Source organism: Cupressus sempervirens, chromosome 6 (genome assembly GCF_028749045.1).
Source record: "Cupressus sempervirens isolate cs-2001-9-10 chromosome 6, ASM2874904v1, whole genome shotgun sequence".
Lineage (NCBI taxonomy): Eukaryota > Viridiplantae > Streptophyta > Pinopsida > Cupressales > Cupressaceae > Cupressus > Cupressus sempervirens.
In genome coordinates, this window is record NC_143123.1 from 673,758,011 (window position 1) to 673,776,594 (window position 18,584).

Below are 18,584 nucleotides of genomic sequence, written 5' to 3' on the forward strand. Positions count from 1 at the left end.
AAAATCTAAGTGGAAAAATGATGACAAAGGCAAGACCGAATGGAAAGGTGGTAATTCTTATTGAGGAGGTACTAGTTCTTACTAAGGAAGAGGTAATTCTTATTATAGAGGTGGTTTTCCTGGCAATTGTTTCAGATGTGGCAAAGAAGGGCATAGATCCTTTGAGCGTAGATACTCTGGTGAGAATGAACAAGCTAACAAAAATGTTGTGATTCAAGGAGACCTTGAGGGTTCACCAAGTGAACCTGAGGTTGGAGAGAATCTGATGGTAAGGAGAATGTTGTGTAATAAGGGAATTGATGAGGAACCTATCCTGAGGAGATGTCTTTTCAAGACCAGATGTAAGATGGTTGGAAAATGTTGCAAAGTGATTATTGATAGTGGAAGTTCAAAAAATTTAGCATCGAAGGAGTTGGTTACAAAGTTGCAATTGCAGAGGTTGAGACACCCTAAACCCTATCATGTTTCATAGATGAAGGATGAACATAAGCTGCTAGTAAGTGAACAATGTGTGGTGAAGTTCAAGATTGAAAATTACTTTGATGAAGTTCTGTATGGATTGTTGTCATATTCTATTGGGTAAACCTTGGCAATATGATAGATATGCTATGCATGATGGAAGATTGAATCAATATACTCTTTAGGTGAATGGAAGAAAAGCAAGTATTGTTGCCTTTGATTGAAAGTCCAGATGAGGTTAATTGTACTATTGTTTGAGTTTGTGTGGTCAATGGGAAACAATTTGAAAGGGTGCTGAAGATGAACTAAGTGAGTTTTGCTGTAATTCCTAAGGGACCGAGTTGTGGTAGTAGCGACCGAGTGACAACAAAAGCTAACAATGTTAGCCGAGTGCTAGTAGAAATTGAAAGGTAATTGATTGAGTACAAGGAAATTGTTGTTGAAGATATACCTGATGGTTTACCGCTAGTAAGAAGTATAAGTCATTGTATGGACCTGATTCTTGGAGCTAGTTTATCGAACAAAACACCATATAGATTGATACCTATAGACAATGAAAAATTTAAGAGACAAGTTCAAGAGTTGTTGTAGAAAGGTTTGATCAGAGAAAGTTTGAGTCCATGTATTGTACCTACTGTATTAGCACCTAAGAAGAATGGAGAATGGAGGAGGTGTACTGATTCTGGAGCTATTAACAAGATCACAGTGAAATATAGGTTTCCTATGCCGAAGATGGATGATATAATGGAGCAAAGTATTTTACCAAGATTGATTTGAAGTGTGGTTATCATTTGATCGAAATCATGAAGGTGATGAATGGAAGACTACTTTTAAGACAAAAGATGGTTTGAATGAATGTTTGGTTATGTCTTTTGGTTTGACTAATGCATCTAGTACTTTCATGAGGTTCATGAATGAAGTTCTCAAGAGATTTTTGGGCAAGTTTGTGATTGTTTATTTGGATGATATTCTGATATTCAGTAATACTAAGGAAGAACATTTTGAGTATGTTAGACAAGTATTGCAGAGATTGAAAGAGGAGAAGCTGCTGATTAATTTGAAAAAGTGTTCCTTTGTGCAAGAGGAGATTGTGTATTTGGGTTTTGTAACTTTAGTTGATGGTTTGAGAATGGATGTCAAGAAGGTTAAAGCAATTTTGGAATGGCCTACACTTGAGAGTGTGGGTGAGGTAAGATCATTTCATAGTTTGGCTAGTTTCTACAGAAAGTTTAAAAAGAATTTCAGTTCTGTTTGTAATGCTATGACTAAAACAATGAGAGGAGATAAAAAGGATTTTAAGTGGACACATGGAGCTGAAAAGAGATTTGAGACTTTGAAACACAAGGTTGTTGAGTTACCTGTATTGGCTTTGCCTTATTTCAATAAGGTATTTAAAGTTGAATGTGATGCAAGTGGCAATGCAATAGGAGTTGTGTTGGGTCAAGAAGGTAAGCCTATTGCTTTCTTTAGTGAGAAGTTGAATGATGCTAAAAGGAAGTATTTTTTGTATGATCAAGAGTTTTATGCTATTGTTTAAGCTTTGAAGAAGTGGAGGCATTATTTGATTCCTAAGGAGTTTGTGTTATATATTGATCATAAAGCTTTACAGTATTTGGGAAGTCAACATAAGTTGAATCAGAGACATATGAAGTGGGTTGAATATTTGCAGAGTTTCACATTTGTGATAAAGAATAAGAGTGGAGTCACTAATCGAGTTGCAGATGCATTGAGTAGAAGATGTTCTTTGTTGACCGAGATGAAGGTTGAAGTTCTTGGTTTTGATGAAATGGAGGAATTGTATGACGCTGACCCTGATTTTTCTAAGGCGTAGAGAGAGTGCAAAGCACCAAATCTATTAGACCAAATGAGTAAGTTTGATGAGTATTTCATTCAAGAAGGTATGTTGTTCAAAGGAATTTAGTTGTGTACACCAAGAAATTCTATGAGAGTTAATTTGATCAAGGAAAAGCATTGTGGTGCTTTGGCTAGGCATTTTGGAATTGATAAGACGTTGAGTTTGCTTAAGGATAAGTATTATTGCCCACAGATGTATAAGGATGTTCAAAAGTTTGTAAGGAGTTGTGGAATTTATCAAATTACAAAAGGAGTAAGTCAAAATACTGGATTATATACACCTATTTCTATTCCTGAGAAACCTTGGAGTGACATTGGTATTGATTTTGTTCTTGGATTACCTAAGACAACAAGAGGGTATGATTCCATATTTGTTGTTGCAGATAGATTTTCTAAGATGGTGCAATTCATACTATATAAGAAGACATCAGATGTTGTGCATGTTGCTAAGATTTTCTTCAAAGAGATTGTTAGATTGCATGGATTACCAAAAGTATTATTTTTGACAGAGACAGTAAGTTTGTTGGTTATTTTTGGAGGACTTTGTGGAAGAAGATAGGTACTAAGTTGAGATTTAGTTCTACATTTCATCTACAAACAGATGGATAGACAAAGGTTGTGATAGAATCATGGGTAATTGTTTGAGATGTTTAGTTGTAGCTAAGCCGAGTAATTGGGATATGGTATTGGCGCAAGCTGAGTTTGCATATAATAATTCTGTGAATAGGAGCACAGGAAAAACACCTTTCAAGATTGTTACTAGAATGCAGCCTAGAAGAGTATCATATTTGAGGGATGTTGCTGGTGAAGAGAAGACAAGTGCTGAAGGGGAAGAATTTGCTGGTTTTATGAAGTCTTTGCATGAGGAAGTGAAGTTGAAATTGGAACAAAGTAATCAAAAGTATAAGGGGAATGCCGATAAGTCTAGGAGACATGTTTTTGAAGTTGGTGATGAGGTGATGGTTAATTTGAAGAGAGACATATTTCCTGTTGGAACATATAGTAAGCTGAAAATGAAGAGATTTGGACCTTGTAAGATTCTGAGAAAGTTTGACAATGGTAATGCTTATGAAGTTGAGTTACTTGATGACATGGACATATCTCCTATATTCAATGTTGTTGATTTGTATGAGTATCATGACTCAGATGATGATGTTGTACCTGATGATTATCCTAAGAAGTAAATTGAAAAGATTGAACAGATATTGGATTAGAGAGTTGGTACAAGGACGAGAGGAAATGATTACCATGAATATTTGGTAAAATGGAAAAACATACCTATTGAAGATGCATCATGGATTTCTCAATCTAAGTTGAATTCAACTTAGGTTGTGACATCTCAATGATTCAGGAGAATCATTTCTTTCAACCCCAGTTGTATGATGCAGAAGCATCATGGGTTGTCTTGCTATCCTGCTCATTTTTGTTCATTCTTCTTGTTGGAGCCTAGTACCAGTGGTTTCCGAGTTGTTGTTGTTGCCGAGTTGTTCAATGTTGGTTGAGTTATTGTAGCTATCCAGTATTGGCCGAGCTATCCAATGTTGGCCAAGTGTTCCTTCATGTGCCAAGTGAGCCTGATGTTTACTGCTCGGTTCCTTCATTGATCGAGTTTGTCTATGATTGGTTCTTAGTTTGAGCCAACTTATGTAATTAATTTAGATCATGAATTTAATGTTTGGATCTTGTCTTGGGATGTGTGCAGACCACTTTAAGGTCACCCTTTCTATTATGTAATGATCTAGAATTTTTTGTAAGTTGTTTTGGCAAGTATAATAAGGGTGTTTAGGTTTAGGTTAGGTAATAACTTCAGGAGTTGAGAGCAGATGTTCTTGGAATAGAGGATTTGAAGCTGGATCATGGATTTTGAAGCTGTATTTTGTTGGCTGTAACCCAGAAGGTCATACAGCTAGGCATGTATGCAAATAATTTGACAAATTAATAAAGCATTTTGAAGTTCCTTCTCTCCTTGGTGTTGTTCTTTGTGTTGTTTGCTTCGGTTGTGCTACTCAACAAGGTGATTGGATAGATGTGCCTTTGGCCCTAGTTTTTCAATCCCTCCTTGTGTCAGCAACTGGCATGGTAAAGTAGTTGAGCAATTGACTGGTCACTTCAATACCCCTTGAAGTAGTTACTTGACCTCTTTTGTAGATGTTGCGAAAACTCAGGAATATGCAATATTTTCACACTTTAATATAGCAAAAACTGCAAATTATTATTGAGAATTTCCTAGAAAAACTTGCAATTTTGTGAATAGAAAAATAGAGAAATGGTTAGAAATCACTCTTTCTTGCAATTATTTCTCAATCTTTGCTACTAAATTTCTAAATATCTTAATTAGCTACCCGATGGTTAATCTCTACTACCACAATGATTTCTAAAAAGAAAGCAACTTCGCTCCCATAGAAACAAATGTCAAGCAATACCATAGCACTCTAATAACTTCTCCATTGACCAAGTTTCAACATAGTTTAATATTATGATAAAGTTATATATCTCAAAGGCCTAGAATTTAAATAGTAAAGACTGCTAGATTTAGAAGTTATCAATTGGTTCAAAAGATTCATTACAACTCCTATCTTCACAATTTCAATATTTAGGCACTATAATAATTGGTGAGGTTAAAAATAAATTCTATTAGTCCCTATCTATGTTTTTTTTTATGTGGATTAATCCCGTTCCCTTCCTAAAAGAGCCCCAAGAGGATGGACAAATTCATGGACCGAGTGCTGAGTGTAAGGTGGATGTAGACACAAATGTTAACAACTAGTTGATGACACTATTCTAAAATGCCTTTGACAATGCAGTACATACTACAAATAATGCATTAATATATTTCATAGATAAAAATCAGATACTTTAATATACCAATAGCTTTGTCTGAAGGAGGTCAAGTGATAGTCATTGTAATTAAAGATAAAAATTGCTAGTAGTATCTATATTGCCACAGAGGCATTAGTTTTGTTAGAAGTTGTAATCTTTCCTTGGTGTATTTATAAACCAAGGTTAGACCTCCTTTATTTATTATTATAATATATTAGGATATAAGCCAAGGTATCCTAATATATTTCTTTTTTGTCCTTTTTCCACTACATCTTATTTTGTCATCTAGTGGAATATGTGAGGATAAATATGTATTGTAATTTCTAATTTTAGATTATTCCTCCTTAAAAGGAATCTCACACTTGGCCTCACACACATATGAATGGTGGCATTCATAGACATGGGAGTTACATTCTAACTCCTCTCTCTCATCTCTATTTAAGAGATGACCCTCTTCTCTCATTTAACAATGAGGTTTCTTCCTCTTCTCAATTATTGTATGAGCATTGCTCTCTATCTCTCTCTCTCTTCCTTCTTAGGCTTTTCATGCCTCATTCAGAATGTCACAAGGGGTTTTCTTTGCTTTTCCCTTTCCAAATATCTTGTCTCATGGTGTTGGAGCTTGAAGCTTTTTCTCTCCTATTTTATGGTAATATCTTTTCATGCATTCACTCACTTAGATTCTTTCCTGGTTTTGCTTATTTACATATTTCTTTTTCCATTTCTAACATGGTATCAGAGCAGTTTAATCTTTGTTTTGAGTGTTTGCATGAAGGTACGATTCGAAGGAGACTTTTGAGAGAGATTTCACTAATTTCTTCTTTAATCTTCTTAAAGATGGAAGAAATTGGATTTTTTTTGAGTTTGGCTGGTTTACCGCCAAACCCGATTAACTTCTGTTTGCTCTAATTTGTGCAGGTTACTTTATATTTTCTATTAGTTTTCATCTAACCCCCTTTGGAAGGCTTGCCGCCAAAGGGTTTTCCTATCTTTTTCAAATTCATATCTTAGTCTACTCATATTTTAAAATATTTTTAATCCATTTCATTTCTTGAATTTAATTTTTTTTTTATATATCTATACCTCACTTGAAAATATGTTGCAAATAAGAGCTATTTCATTGTCTTTAACCAAAGATATCCTCTATGATATCTTGCATGAAATAAGAGAAATTTGTCATAGAGGATATCAAAAAGACTATGCTTTTTCGTCTTTTCATGTCTGCACGTTTTAAGTTTTTAATTTTGTCTCTTGCATGTTTAGAATATTCTCTATGCAATTATTATTCTCTGTCTTTTAAAAAAAAATAGATCATTGCTCATCTTTTCTTGTCTTTTCATGCAAGATTCTTTTTCTTTTTTAAGCTCGTGACAGAAGCATCATTTACTTTTATTATTGCCTCTTGTCAACCTATTTTTGGCATGTAATCATTCATTGTCAGACAAGTGCAATATTCTATCATTACAAGCTTTTATTCAAACTTTTTTTAGAAAAGTTTTTAAACTTTTTTTAGTATATTCTTATCTGCCAGATCTGACCTCTATCATTAATTACTAAGTTTTTTTTAGTTATATCTTTCTTAATGTTTTATTTCAAAAAAAATTCTTTTTGAGTCTCTTCCAATCTTGAAGGCATAGTATGAGAAAAATGGGGAGATCTTTTCTTGCCCCATGACTTTATGTTCTTATTACTTTGAGGTTATATTTTTGAACCAAGGTAAATATTATGACTTTTTATAAATTGTGACTTTCCAAAATATTAAGTATGGAAAGGTGATTATTTTCTTTAACCAATCTATTTTCGTATATTTATTTGAGTATATATGGGGGCCCACATATATGCCCAGATAAATATATAATTTATGACTATAATGATTCAAAAATTAATATATACCTTTGCAAAATGAATTGAGTACTCATGTTTACCCTCAATGGCGTTTTATACTTGATATCTATATTTAGTTGATCTTCCTTAAATCATTTTACATAATTGGATTATGAGTAATCTTACACATTTGCCTTCATTTTGATATTTTGATGTGCCCATAGTTGCACTTTTATGCTTTTATAGCATTGTTCTATGCCCATGTTGGCACTTTATGGTTTTATACCATTGATCTACATGATTTAAATAATATTTTGAGTTGCATAGGGAGCCAATTTTTTTTTCAAGGTTAACTATGTAGGTCCCCTCAGTCTAACTGATACATAGTTTCCTTATCTGGCCCATGGAGTATCCCTCCATCCTATATTGGTATGCACTCATTTTATATGGAGTTTCCCTCCATTTGATCCTATCTGTTCCATTTTGATAGGATAATATTTTTATGGAGTTTCCCTCCATGTTGTTCCATTTTTGTTCCTCAATGAAGAGGATGTTATTATTGGAGTTTTCTCTCCAAATTCAAATGATTTGATCCAATTTGAAGGCAATATGTTGTTATATCCTCATAATCCATTCTTTTGATTATCCTAACAAAAATCATGATTATTCTAATTTGATCAGCATGTCTCTCTTTTTACTTTATTTTCATATATTAATGTGATAATGATCTGCATACTTTATTGCTTAGATCATGAGTCATGCATGTTATGGATTGATCACCCATTAACTTGCAGTGGGATGATTCATTAAGTGGACTGTCTATATCCACGTGATTGATGCAATGTTGATGCACATATCATTAGTTGGCCTTGTCTGTGGTCATTTGTGCATTAGTATAATATTCTTTTCATGAGAGCATTGATCAAGCTTTTTACTCAATTTGTCCTTGTTGACAATTTTTTGAGCATATACTTTATCTTGATATCAGGTTATCTCCATTGTTTTGTGGTAACATGTTTTACTCATTGTTTCTCTATGAGACTTTTATTATCCTTATTCAAAAGGATTTCAAATTTTCATTTCTAACAATTTGCATATATGATGGCATTCTACTTGTGGATAGTTGTCTTGTTTTTGTTTTTTTTTTTTTTTTTCCAGGTGATCCATCAAGGAACCTTCTTGGTTTTCCACATATGAAGATGTGTCTATGCTTCCACTTGATCACATTCAAAGGGCTCATGTACTTCTCTTGGATCTGCAAATGTACCATATGGCTTGAAGACAATCAAATTACTTCATATTGAAGATGAAGTTGCAGATTTTTGTAAAAATTATGGGTTTAATACCCTTTGATGTAATTACCCCAAGTAAAGATTAAAGGGGGGTGTTAGAAGTTGTAATCTTTCCTTGGTGTATTTATAAACCAAGGTTAGACCTCCTTTATTTATTATTATAATATATTAGGATATAAGCCAAGGTATCCTAATATATTTCTTTTTTGTCCTTTTTCTACTACATCTTATTTTGTCATCTAGTGGAATATGTGAGGATAAATATGTATTGTAATTTCTAATTTTAGATTATTCCTCCTTAAGAGGAATCTCACACTTGGCCTCACACACATATGAATGGTGGCATTCATAGACATGGGAGTTACATTCTAACTCCTCTCTCTCATCTCTATTTAAGAGATGACCCTCTTCTCTCATTTAACAATGAGGTTTCTTCCTCTTCTCAATTATTGTATGAGCATTGCTCTCTATCTCTCTCTCTCTTCCTTCTTAGGCTTTTCATGCCTCATTCATAATGTCACAAGGGGTTTTCTTTGCTTTCCCCTTTCCAAATATCTTGTCTCATGGTGTTGGAGCTTGAAGCTTTCTCTCTCCTATTTTATGGTAATATCTTTTCATGCATTCACTCACTTAGATTCTTTCCTGGTTTTGCTTATTTACATATTTCTTTTTCCATTTCTAACAAGTTTGATAAATACTTTGAAACTTCTCAAATAATGGTGAAACTGAAACTCTTGGACTTTTGTAGGCTGAAATCCAATCAGTGGATCTTTCTGCACAAGTTTACTGGGTTCCTGATTCAAGTGCTTCAGATTATCTCAATTATGGTGCTGCAGCAAGTGAGGTGAGAATGCAAATTATCTTTCTGATTTTTATCATTTTAATAATATTACAGAAGTAAAACGCCTCATTTGGCAGGTTGAGGTTGATCTCCTTTCGGGAGCAACTACAATAATTCAAACAGATATCATTTATGATTGCGGAAGAAGCTTGAATCCTGCCGTGGACCTTGGACAGGTTGGCTAAATAGATATTGAATTATTCTAATTTAAGCAATGTTAAGATTTCTCCTTCATCTAAAATTTGAATCATCCTTCTTTGTGTTTGATGTTTTAAATTTAATACACCTACAATGAAAACAAATTGGAGCAGTTGATGAAAAATGTTGATCATATGTTAATGACTAAAAATCTGCATAGTGCGCAGGTGCTACTGAAAAGTTCTTTGCTTCTAAGGATTCTGTATCTAATCAGATTGAAATCTGTCTTGCTCTATCTAATGCCAGATTTCAATAAGTAATTAATAAAAGGTATTCATAGCTTGATCAAAGTACTTAAAACTTGATATGCTCTAATACAGAGAAGAGATTGCTAAGCTAGATGAGTACTAGGATAAAAATTTACATCTATAAGACTCATGCAATTTTCTCTAAAACCATCTCTCAGTACAATTTCTTCAAAAGGATATCTTCCATGTATTCCTACATCATTTGTTCATTAAGTTTCATAGTTTGGTTGTGAATTATGAGCAAGCCTCATTTACTTTTCCATAGGGATTACCTAAATATCATGTCTAGTGCCAATAATTGGCAGTCTTAAATTGGTATGAAACACCAGAAAGCCTCATTGTCCGCCCATAGGGATGATTAGAGTGACACATTCACCACCTAGTTTTCCTCAAATGTGTGATGAAAGGAAATTAGATTTCATGGGCATGGTTTTCTATAAGATCAACCATTAAGATGCTTCTTAGTGACTTACATTTGGAATCTTTGGAGTACCATTATCATTGTCAAACAATACTTGATTGCTGACATTAACCAAAGATATTAAGGAAATTAATGGAATTATAGTAGTCAAATTCAACATTTAAACAAGTTAGAGATCGGCAATCTGAACATTTTTAGAGGATGCAGGCAATTCCACATTGCTAGTCATTGTAACAACATTTATATAGAGCGTTCAGTATGGAGGAGCTCAATTACTGTAAAAGTATAGGGAGCTTGACTGATAGATATGAAAGAAAGGAAAAATATACTTTATAAATATATTATAATTGACTGTAATTAGAGATAGGTGGTCACAAAAAGACCCCCAAAACACCTACCTAGCATTATTTCATTTAAATTCACAAGTGTAATCTTTTGAATCGCTATACTCTATAGAATCCTAGCAATTCTTCTTGGTTGCTGTTAAATTAAAAATAAAATAAAAAAACTTCTTGGTTGCCAATATAAACAGACAAAATAGATCAAGAAATGACATAAGTGTATTTCCTAAGGTCAAAATATTGATTAATCGATTAATTTTCATTTGTCTACAACTATCTAATTGAAATATCAAAACTTGGAAAATCATGCTGCAACAAATGTTCTGTTAATAAGAAGTTTTCTGGATTCGATTGTGTGTGTTCTTTTACCATCAACGTTTCGGATCATACTACATGATCCATCATCTTGATGTAGTATGATCCGACACGTTGATGGTAAAAAAACACACACAATCGAATCTAGAAAACTTTTTATTTACAAATGGATTGTGGAAATCTGATGATGTTAAATGTTCTGTTTCTATTCCTACATAAAATCTGAATTGAAATTTGGCATGATGTATTCGAGAGCAAGGGATTTCACATGGTGGATTATATAGACTCAATAGGAGATTTAGACGATGTAGGCAGATAAAAAGAGTATACTTGGACTTCTAGTAATTTTGCTCAAATTTGATATCCTACTTCACTATGTATTGTCGTTAACTGTAATGTACTGATGACACACCTTAAACATACACACTTCCATCACCGAAGAAACCACTTCCTCCACCATACTACACACTTCTGTCATACTGAATGGTGCACTTTCATCGTATGGTAGACTTTCATTGTACTGGATGCTACACTTCCACCATATCGGACAATACATGTAGAACTACACCCGTATGACTTGGAAGATGTAATAACCCAATTTGTAGAAAGCGATTATCTATTTTTAGTTTTTTATTAAATATTATAGAGTGCACATGCAAGAAATGAACACACTAAAATGACTGATTAAATCACTAAGATCTAAATATTTGTATTGTTAGATTCTAAACATATTTCTTCGATTGCATCAAATTTGTCTTCAACTAAAGACCTCACAAATTTGGATCAACTAGCAGAATACGGTGAGGAGTGACATCCACTAAAAATTGGAAATGCTAGATTAGGAAGGATCTTGCACCTCCAAAACAATGAATAACACTGAATTCCAACTAGAATTGCAAATGCACAAAAAAAAAAAACTACATAATTACCTATGGTGCCAATCAATGCCTTATGAAGGGCTCCAAAAAGTTTTAGGAATTTATAATGGGCCGACACCATTTTATTTATAATTTTATAATTTTGGTCAACATCAAATGAATAAGAGAGTTTTAGCCCTCAACTCCATTCTCTGTCAAAAGGTTTTTGACCTAGGGTTGAAAAGATGAGCAATGTTCAATTTCAAGAAAAATGGGTTTGATAGTACAAAATTGGCAACACTCTTCAAAGCTCAGCTCCTCCTTATATAGACTTTTGAGAAAAAACAAAAACAAAATATTGTTTTATTTTCCCTTCATTGATGTCAACATCTCTCTCAACCTTTGGTGTGTTGATGGATGTAGGAAGCTGGCGTATCATTTGGTTACATTACTTGATGTTGTGTTTAAAACTTTAACCATTGGTTGAGCATGAATTGTCTTACCATTTTGTGCCTTAGAGGTATGAAATGCTCTTGGTGGATCATCTTTTGGGTCAATCCTTTGTGAAGTGTGCGGTTTCAATTTCGGTCCAAGCAACACTTTTCCTAGCATGTTCATCATCACCGTTGGCATCGGAAATCATTGTGGCGTATTGTTGTGCTTGTGGATCGTTGTATTGCTTGAGATGGTGTGACCTTTCTCAATTCTATTTCAGTGGATGAATTTGTGGTGTGCATCCAGTATAAATATAGTCATTTTAAGAGGGATGTATGTGAGTCTGCGAATTCAAGCTTTTCATGTACTTTTGTTGCTTATATGTGATTTATGTGTGATGCTAGTGTAAACTTACTCAATTAGTTGATTCAAAGAGGTACAAACAATAGCAAATTGTAATTGCAGAGGCTCGACAACTATGTTTTGTGGTATTTCCTACTTCATGTTTCATGTACTAGCTATAAGCCTATTGGCAGCGACCCTTTATCTATTGGCAATGAGCCTTGTATTTTTGAGGCATCGCCACTCATGTAATGAAGCCTACCAGAAATCCCCTTTCATATTGTAGTGAGCAATTTAGGTAGTAGCCTTGTACAAAATCACCTTAAACGATGTCACCCTAACCGGTGTTTTTCATTTCATTAAAATTATCTTCTCTGTAGTTTTTCCTAATTTGGGTTTTCCACGTAAATCTTGGTGTTGATTGTGTTGGTGTTTTTGTAGTTCATGCTTATCTTTACATTGGTGATTTGTTGTGCTATAACCGACAGATCCTAAGTGGTGATTGTTGATTGTTAAGTATTAACCGACAAATTTTAAAAAATAAGTGTGTGGGAATAACGACTAACCCCTTGTCAATTATTCAGCCTATTCAATGTTATTAACACTTCCTGTCTCTTGATATTTAGTAATTAAACCTAAGTTCTTTTGAACGAATATATCATAAAGTTACTATTTAGACAACATAAATTATTAAATTATTAGCCTTGCAACACCCTGACCTACAAGAAATTACATAATAGGTTGAAAAGAGATATGATATTTCAACTTTCACTTCAAGCCTTAATATAGAAATACCCAATATTATGCTCTACTAGATATGTTTTTGTAAAGTGCACCAGTTATGATGGGGGTCTGAAGGTAAAGGTACCTATAATTAATAATATCAACTATCTACGTCATATCCTTTGAATAAAAAGATGGATGCTTCCTTCATGATCACACACTGTCTTACATATTATGAAAAGATCCATGAATTGCTATTATATTCTCTACATATGCAGAAAATTTGTCCCTGCATGTGCAAGTAGCTATGTGCAGACTGGAATAATACACAATCAACAAAACATTTAGTGCAACAATAGAAAGCTATATAATATATCAAAATAATTGTCCTTTGCCTTTGGCCTGGTATCCTTACTTTACATGCTGGACTAGTGTTTACCATTTTTATTCTACCTGCTATAGTCGTCAATGAATAATAGATTGAATTGGATATGGACAAATTGCATAACATTTGGGCCATCAGGAGAGTTTCAAAGAATTAGAAGTCAAATCTATATGAAGTCACTCTTCTGCAGATAGATAGAGTACGACATTATGTCACCATAAAGTCGAATCTATTGGAAATGCGGTTGAAATCAGTTTTTCTTTCCTCCCAACTATCCACCTCCCACTACACCCACATTCCATCTTCCCTTGGCACACCAAAAAGCCTGAGAAAATATAGAAGATGGAAATTTTGGAACACGAGAGCTATGCATTATTTTTATTTCCACTGTGAAGCCATGACAACATGACACACTAAGTCGACAACAAACCTGAAAACAAAGTTTTAGTAGTCTACACTTTTAGAGCTTTTGGAAGGATATAACAAGCCTATATGCAATGGGAAGTATGGGATAATAAAAAAAATCACCTAATTTTGTTGGACTTTTGAGTATATTGACATTAGTTGATATTTGGCTGATACTAATGTGCCTACAGTTAATGAATTCAGGATGTGTACAAATACTTTCTAATCTAATTACATTTCATGATATTTTTATATGAATTTTGGCTCAGAACATGCCAATCAAAGAATAGAAGATTTGGGAGATTTGTGTCCTAATCAAGTTTTCTTATTGGTACGAGAAAAGAATAATTTTATTTGGCACTTGAGTTGCAGAATTCCCTACTTGTTTCCCTCACATGTCTTGCCTACGTTTAATTCTTCCCATTCTTTTTGTATGTTAACAATTCCATTTCATAGCTAATAAGCTAATGGATTCTCACTTTTAGGATAATAGTGAAATAGTAGCCACTAACTTCTAGAATTCACTTATTGTCATTTTTCAAAGAGATTTAAATGTTGAGTTAGTTTTTGTAATAAACTAATATTTGAAGGAAATCCTATGATGTAGATTGAAGGTGCTTTTGTGCAAGGAATCGGATTCTTCATGATGGAAGAACATGTTGTTGATAAGAGCGGAAAGCTTGTATCTGATGGAACATGGACATACAAAGTTCCTACAATTGATACCATACCTCAAAAGTTTAATGTGGAGCTACTTAATAGCCCCCTACATCAAAAACGCATTCTCTCTTCAAAAGGTTTGCTTTGAATCCTCCTTCAGCACCATAGAAACTTTCGCTTTGTAGAGTACAACATAGGATCTGTTTACTAATATGGTGATTTTGATTTAATACTGTATTTTTTACATTATGTTACAGCTTCTGGTGAACCACCTTTGCTTCTAGCAGCATCTGTTCACTGTGCAATAAGAGAAGCTATAAGGGCAGCACACAAGGAGCTTCCAACTGATAACAACAAAGAACACATACGAATGGACTCACCTGCCACCATGGATGTCATAAAGTCTCTATGTGGCCTTGATAATGTAGAGCTGTATTTAAAGAGCTTGGACATTTCTACTAAACAATAACATGATGCTTCTAAAATCATGACAGTTTTATAGTCTACCCGGACAGGTGTAAATATACTCTGAAACAGGAAAAAGTGAACCCCGTGTTTGGTGTTAAGTCAAGGAAAGGTTTTTTATCCACTTCTAATACATGGAGTGAAAATTCCTCACTGTATCAAGTACAAATGCAATCTCCTATTTTCTTATGTTTTTAATATTTTATCTACAAATACAAGAATGACAATATTTCTATTAATCACCACGTTGAAAGAAAGAAATTAGATAAATTTCCAAGAATGACCAAAATCTAAACTGCTGGTTCCAGTTTGGCATTGTGTTTGTTTTGGATTCATCCGTACAAAACATTAAAATTGAAAAATATATACATATATGCAGCAGCGATTAAGTTCACAGTACACCACTATGCAAATAGTCAAATAACATAGCAAAATAATAAATATACCACATGCAGCAGTAAATAGTTCAATTCTTGTGTGCAATAGCATATTGGCATCGGAGCTGGGTGATTGATTGCTAGACTAGTTGACATATGAAAATGCAAAAATGAACAATACATTGCTTCCTAAGAGCCTTGTCAATAAGCATGCAAATGTTGTGTTGCATATCATTTCATCTTATGGTTTTGAGTACTCATAATTGCTCATCTGTATGTAGAGAATGTTGTATATGAAGGCAATTTACTGAGGTGTACATTGCAATGTCTAACCGATCCTGCTTGTACTTAGATCTTGTCTAGATTTGCATAAAGTATGTATTGATGTATCCTTGAGGTTATAGCACTGGATTAATTTCAATCTCAATTCTCAAGTGGTGTAAGGAACAAAAATGTGCTATGGATCTACAAATGGACAAACTAACAAAATTCATGGTGCAAGGAGGAGTCTGAACAGCTAGGGCCAAAGGCTCGCTTAACTATCCAACCACTTTGCTGAGTAAACACAATGGAAGCAAACACACAACGAACAACACCAAGGAGGGAGAAATCGTGTAGTGCCTGCCCCTAGTTCACATTCTATTATCATTGTCAAATTCTTTTAAGCTAATTTTATGCATTGATTAGTTTTAGAGATACTAGATTTACATTATTATGATATTATTTCATGACTTTGATTACAAATGCATCGGTTATTATTGCTTAGTTGATTTCATTCATGTGTTGTTAATGGTATTTTGATGATCCTAGTTAGTAAATGTGGTTTCTTTCATAAAAATGTTAACATGATGTCTTTAATGATGATTATGTTGTATTGATAGAGATGCATTATTATATGTACACATTTGATCTTAGATTTGTGATTATTATACTTACCCCATACTTGCATGTGTATGGTGTGTGTGTTTATTTTATCTTTCTGTATGACGTGTTTGATGTGGTTAAGGGAGAGAGTCGTAGTCACCTGCTAGTCGGGATCTACACGATGAACCACTTCCTGCCATTGTCTATTTAGTTTAGATATATTATATACATGTACATGCTCGTCTTTTATGCAGGATGTAGGTACCGGGCATCGACTTCCCTGAATTGCTAGGATGAGCGCGCCCTATTACAAATACTCAAATGGTGAGAATGAGAAGATAATGATCAGGTCCAATCCTAGCCATAAGCCTATAATACTTGTCCTGCAAGGAGGACTCGTAACAGACTATCTACCCTTTTTAAAACCCGTGAGTATTTTTGTGTGTATGTTGTTTTGTGAGTGTTTGATGTATTTTCTATTAATTAAGTCTAATTAATAGATTAAATTAATAATTTAATTTAATGAAAAATTATTATGATATTATGAATATTTAATTATATTTAATTAATTGAGAAATTAATTAAATATAAAAAATTAAATTGAAGATAAAAGTTTTAAGATTAAATTTAGAACGTAATAATATTTATTAATTTAATAATAATATATTTAGAGTTCATTTTTAAATAAATGCTAAATATTATTGTTATTTAAGTTAATAAATATTTATCAAATTAAAACGTTCAAAAATATATTAAAAAGGAAAAAAGATATTAATTTATGGAAAAGATTTAAGTTCGCATGAATGAGTTTTAAATATAAGAGATTAATTTAAAAGATAAAATCATGTGAACTTGAATAAAGGTATTTTAATAAAGTATGCATGAGATTAAAATTATAAATTAACTTTAAAAGCAAAGTCAAAGTGGAAAGTTAAATAAAGTAATTTAACAATTCACTTAAAGTGCATGAAGGATTAATAAAAGAATATCTTAATTAAAAAGAAAATTAATTGTGCATGAATGAATTAATTAAATAAGAGAGAATTAAATATTGGAGATAAAAGTTAAAGTTTAAATTTAGAACGTGATTATATTTATTTAATTTAATAATAATATATTTAGAGTGCATTTTTAAATAAATGCTAAATATTATTGTTATTTAAGTTAATAAATATTTTATCAATTAAGTTTCTAAAAATGAAATTAAAAGTGAAAAGATATTTAATTATCATAAAGATTATAGTTCGCATGAATTATGCATGAGTTAAAAATAAAATTAATAAAAAAAATAAAAATGTGAACTTGAATAAAGATATTTTAATAATGTGCACATGAGATTTAAAAGGTTATAAATTTATTAAAGTAAAGTGAAAAGTTAAATAAAGTAATTTAACAATTCACTTAACGTGCATGAAAGGAATAATAAAATAATAATTTTAATTAAAAGGGAAATTAATTGTGCATGAATGAATTAATTAAATAAAGTAATTATTATTTTAGAGTTGTGGGGACAGAAGACCTAAAAGGTAATTAGATTCTATATTAGAGGGTTTTGGGTCATTATTGCACACACAGGTTTTCAGGGAACACACTTTTGGAAAGGGGAGCAAAGAAATCTTTCGAAGCTTGGAAGGGTTCGGATTAGCAAGGGTTTCACCAGATTGTTAGCATCAGATCAAGGTAGGGTTTGTGAACCATTCTAGAAACACTTTCAGATCTTTGTCTTCTTCGTGCTTGTTGGAAATTGCTTTCTCAAATTTTATTGAATGAATCTTGCTACCTTTCTTCTGAATCTTTTGTGATTTGATTTCTTCTGGGAATCGGGATTGAAAAAAAAAACTATTTAGAAAACCTTGTTTTACTTCTGAAAGAAATTTAGTATTAAATTGAAATTTGGGTTTTGAATTAAAATGGAATTAAGAAATTTAAATTTGGAAGGGGTTTGTTTTTGAAAATGAAAATCTTAGGATTGAAAATTCGAAGGGTTCAATTTATTTTTCCTATCAGTTTAATATCGTAAATGTTATTAAAATATGTATATATTAAAATAATATTGTTATGAAGTTCGTTGAGAAAAATATTATAAAATAAATAAAATAGAATTATAATACAATTCTTAAAATTTTCATATATAATAATTTATCTAAATTTATTAGAAGGGTTGTTCTTCTAATAAACAAAATTATTGAAATTTGACTTAGTTAAAAAATAATAATAATAATAATAATAATAATAATAATAATAAATAATAATAATAATAATAATAATAATAATAATAATAATAATAATAAAATTTAAAAAAAAAAAAAAAATTAATTTAAAAAAAAAAAAAAAAAAAATTAAATTAAATTAATTAAAAAAAAATAAAAAAAAAAAATTAAAAAAAAAAAAAAAAAATTTGAAACCTTACATTAATTCAACAATATATTATCAATCAAATCCAACTGTGAGACTATGA

At 32.2% G+C, this 18,584-nt stretch overlaps 1 protein-coding gene across 2 annotated transcripts in view; it reads left to right on the forward strand.

The window, feature by feature from the left end:
• The window catches only part of LOC149553983 (indole-3-acetaldehyde oxidase-like), a 71,952-nt gene extending 56,828 nt beyond the window's left edge, over positions 1-15,124 (forward strand). Inside the window, exons 7-10 of one of the 2 annotated variants that reach the window (XM_089789313.1) lie at positions 8,998-9,093; positions 9,168-9,266; positions 14,368-14,557; positions 14,678-15,124. In XM_089789313.1, coding sequence (XP_089645439.1) covers positions 8,998-9,093; positions 9,168-9,266; positions 14,368-14,557; positions 14,678-14,889 — 597 coding nt within the window. In that variant the 3' untranslated portion in view covers positions 14,890-15,124. The remainder of the gene's footprint in view (positions 1-8,997; positions 9,094-9,167; positions 9,267-14,367; positions 14,558-14,677) is intronic. The other variant, XM_089789314.1, reaches the window with a different exon arrangement.
• Positions 15,125-18,584: the final 3,460 nt, after the last annotated feature.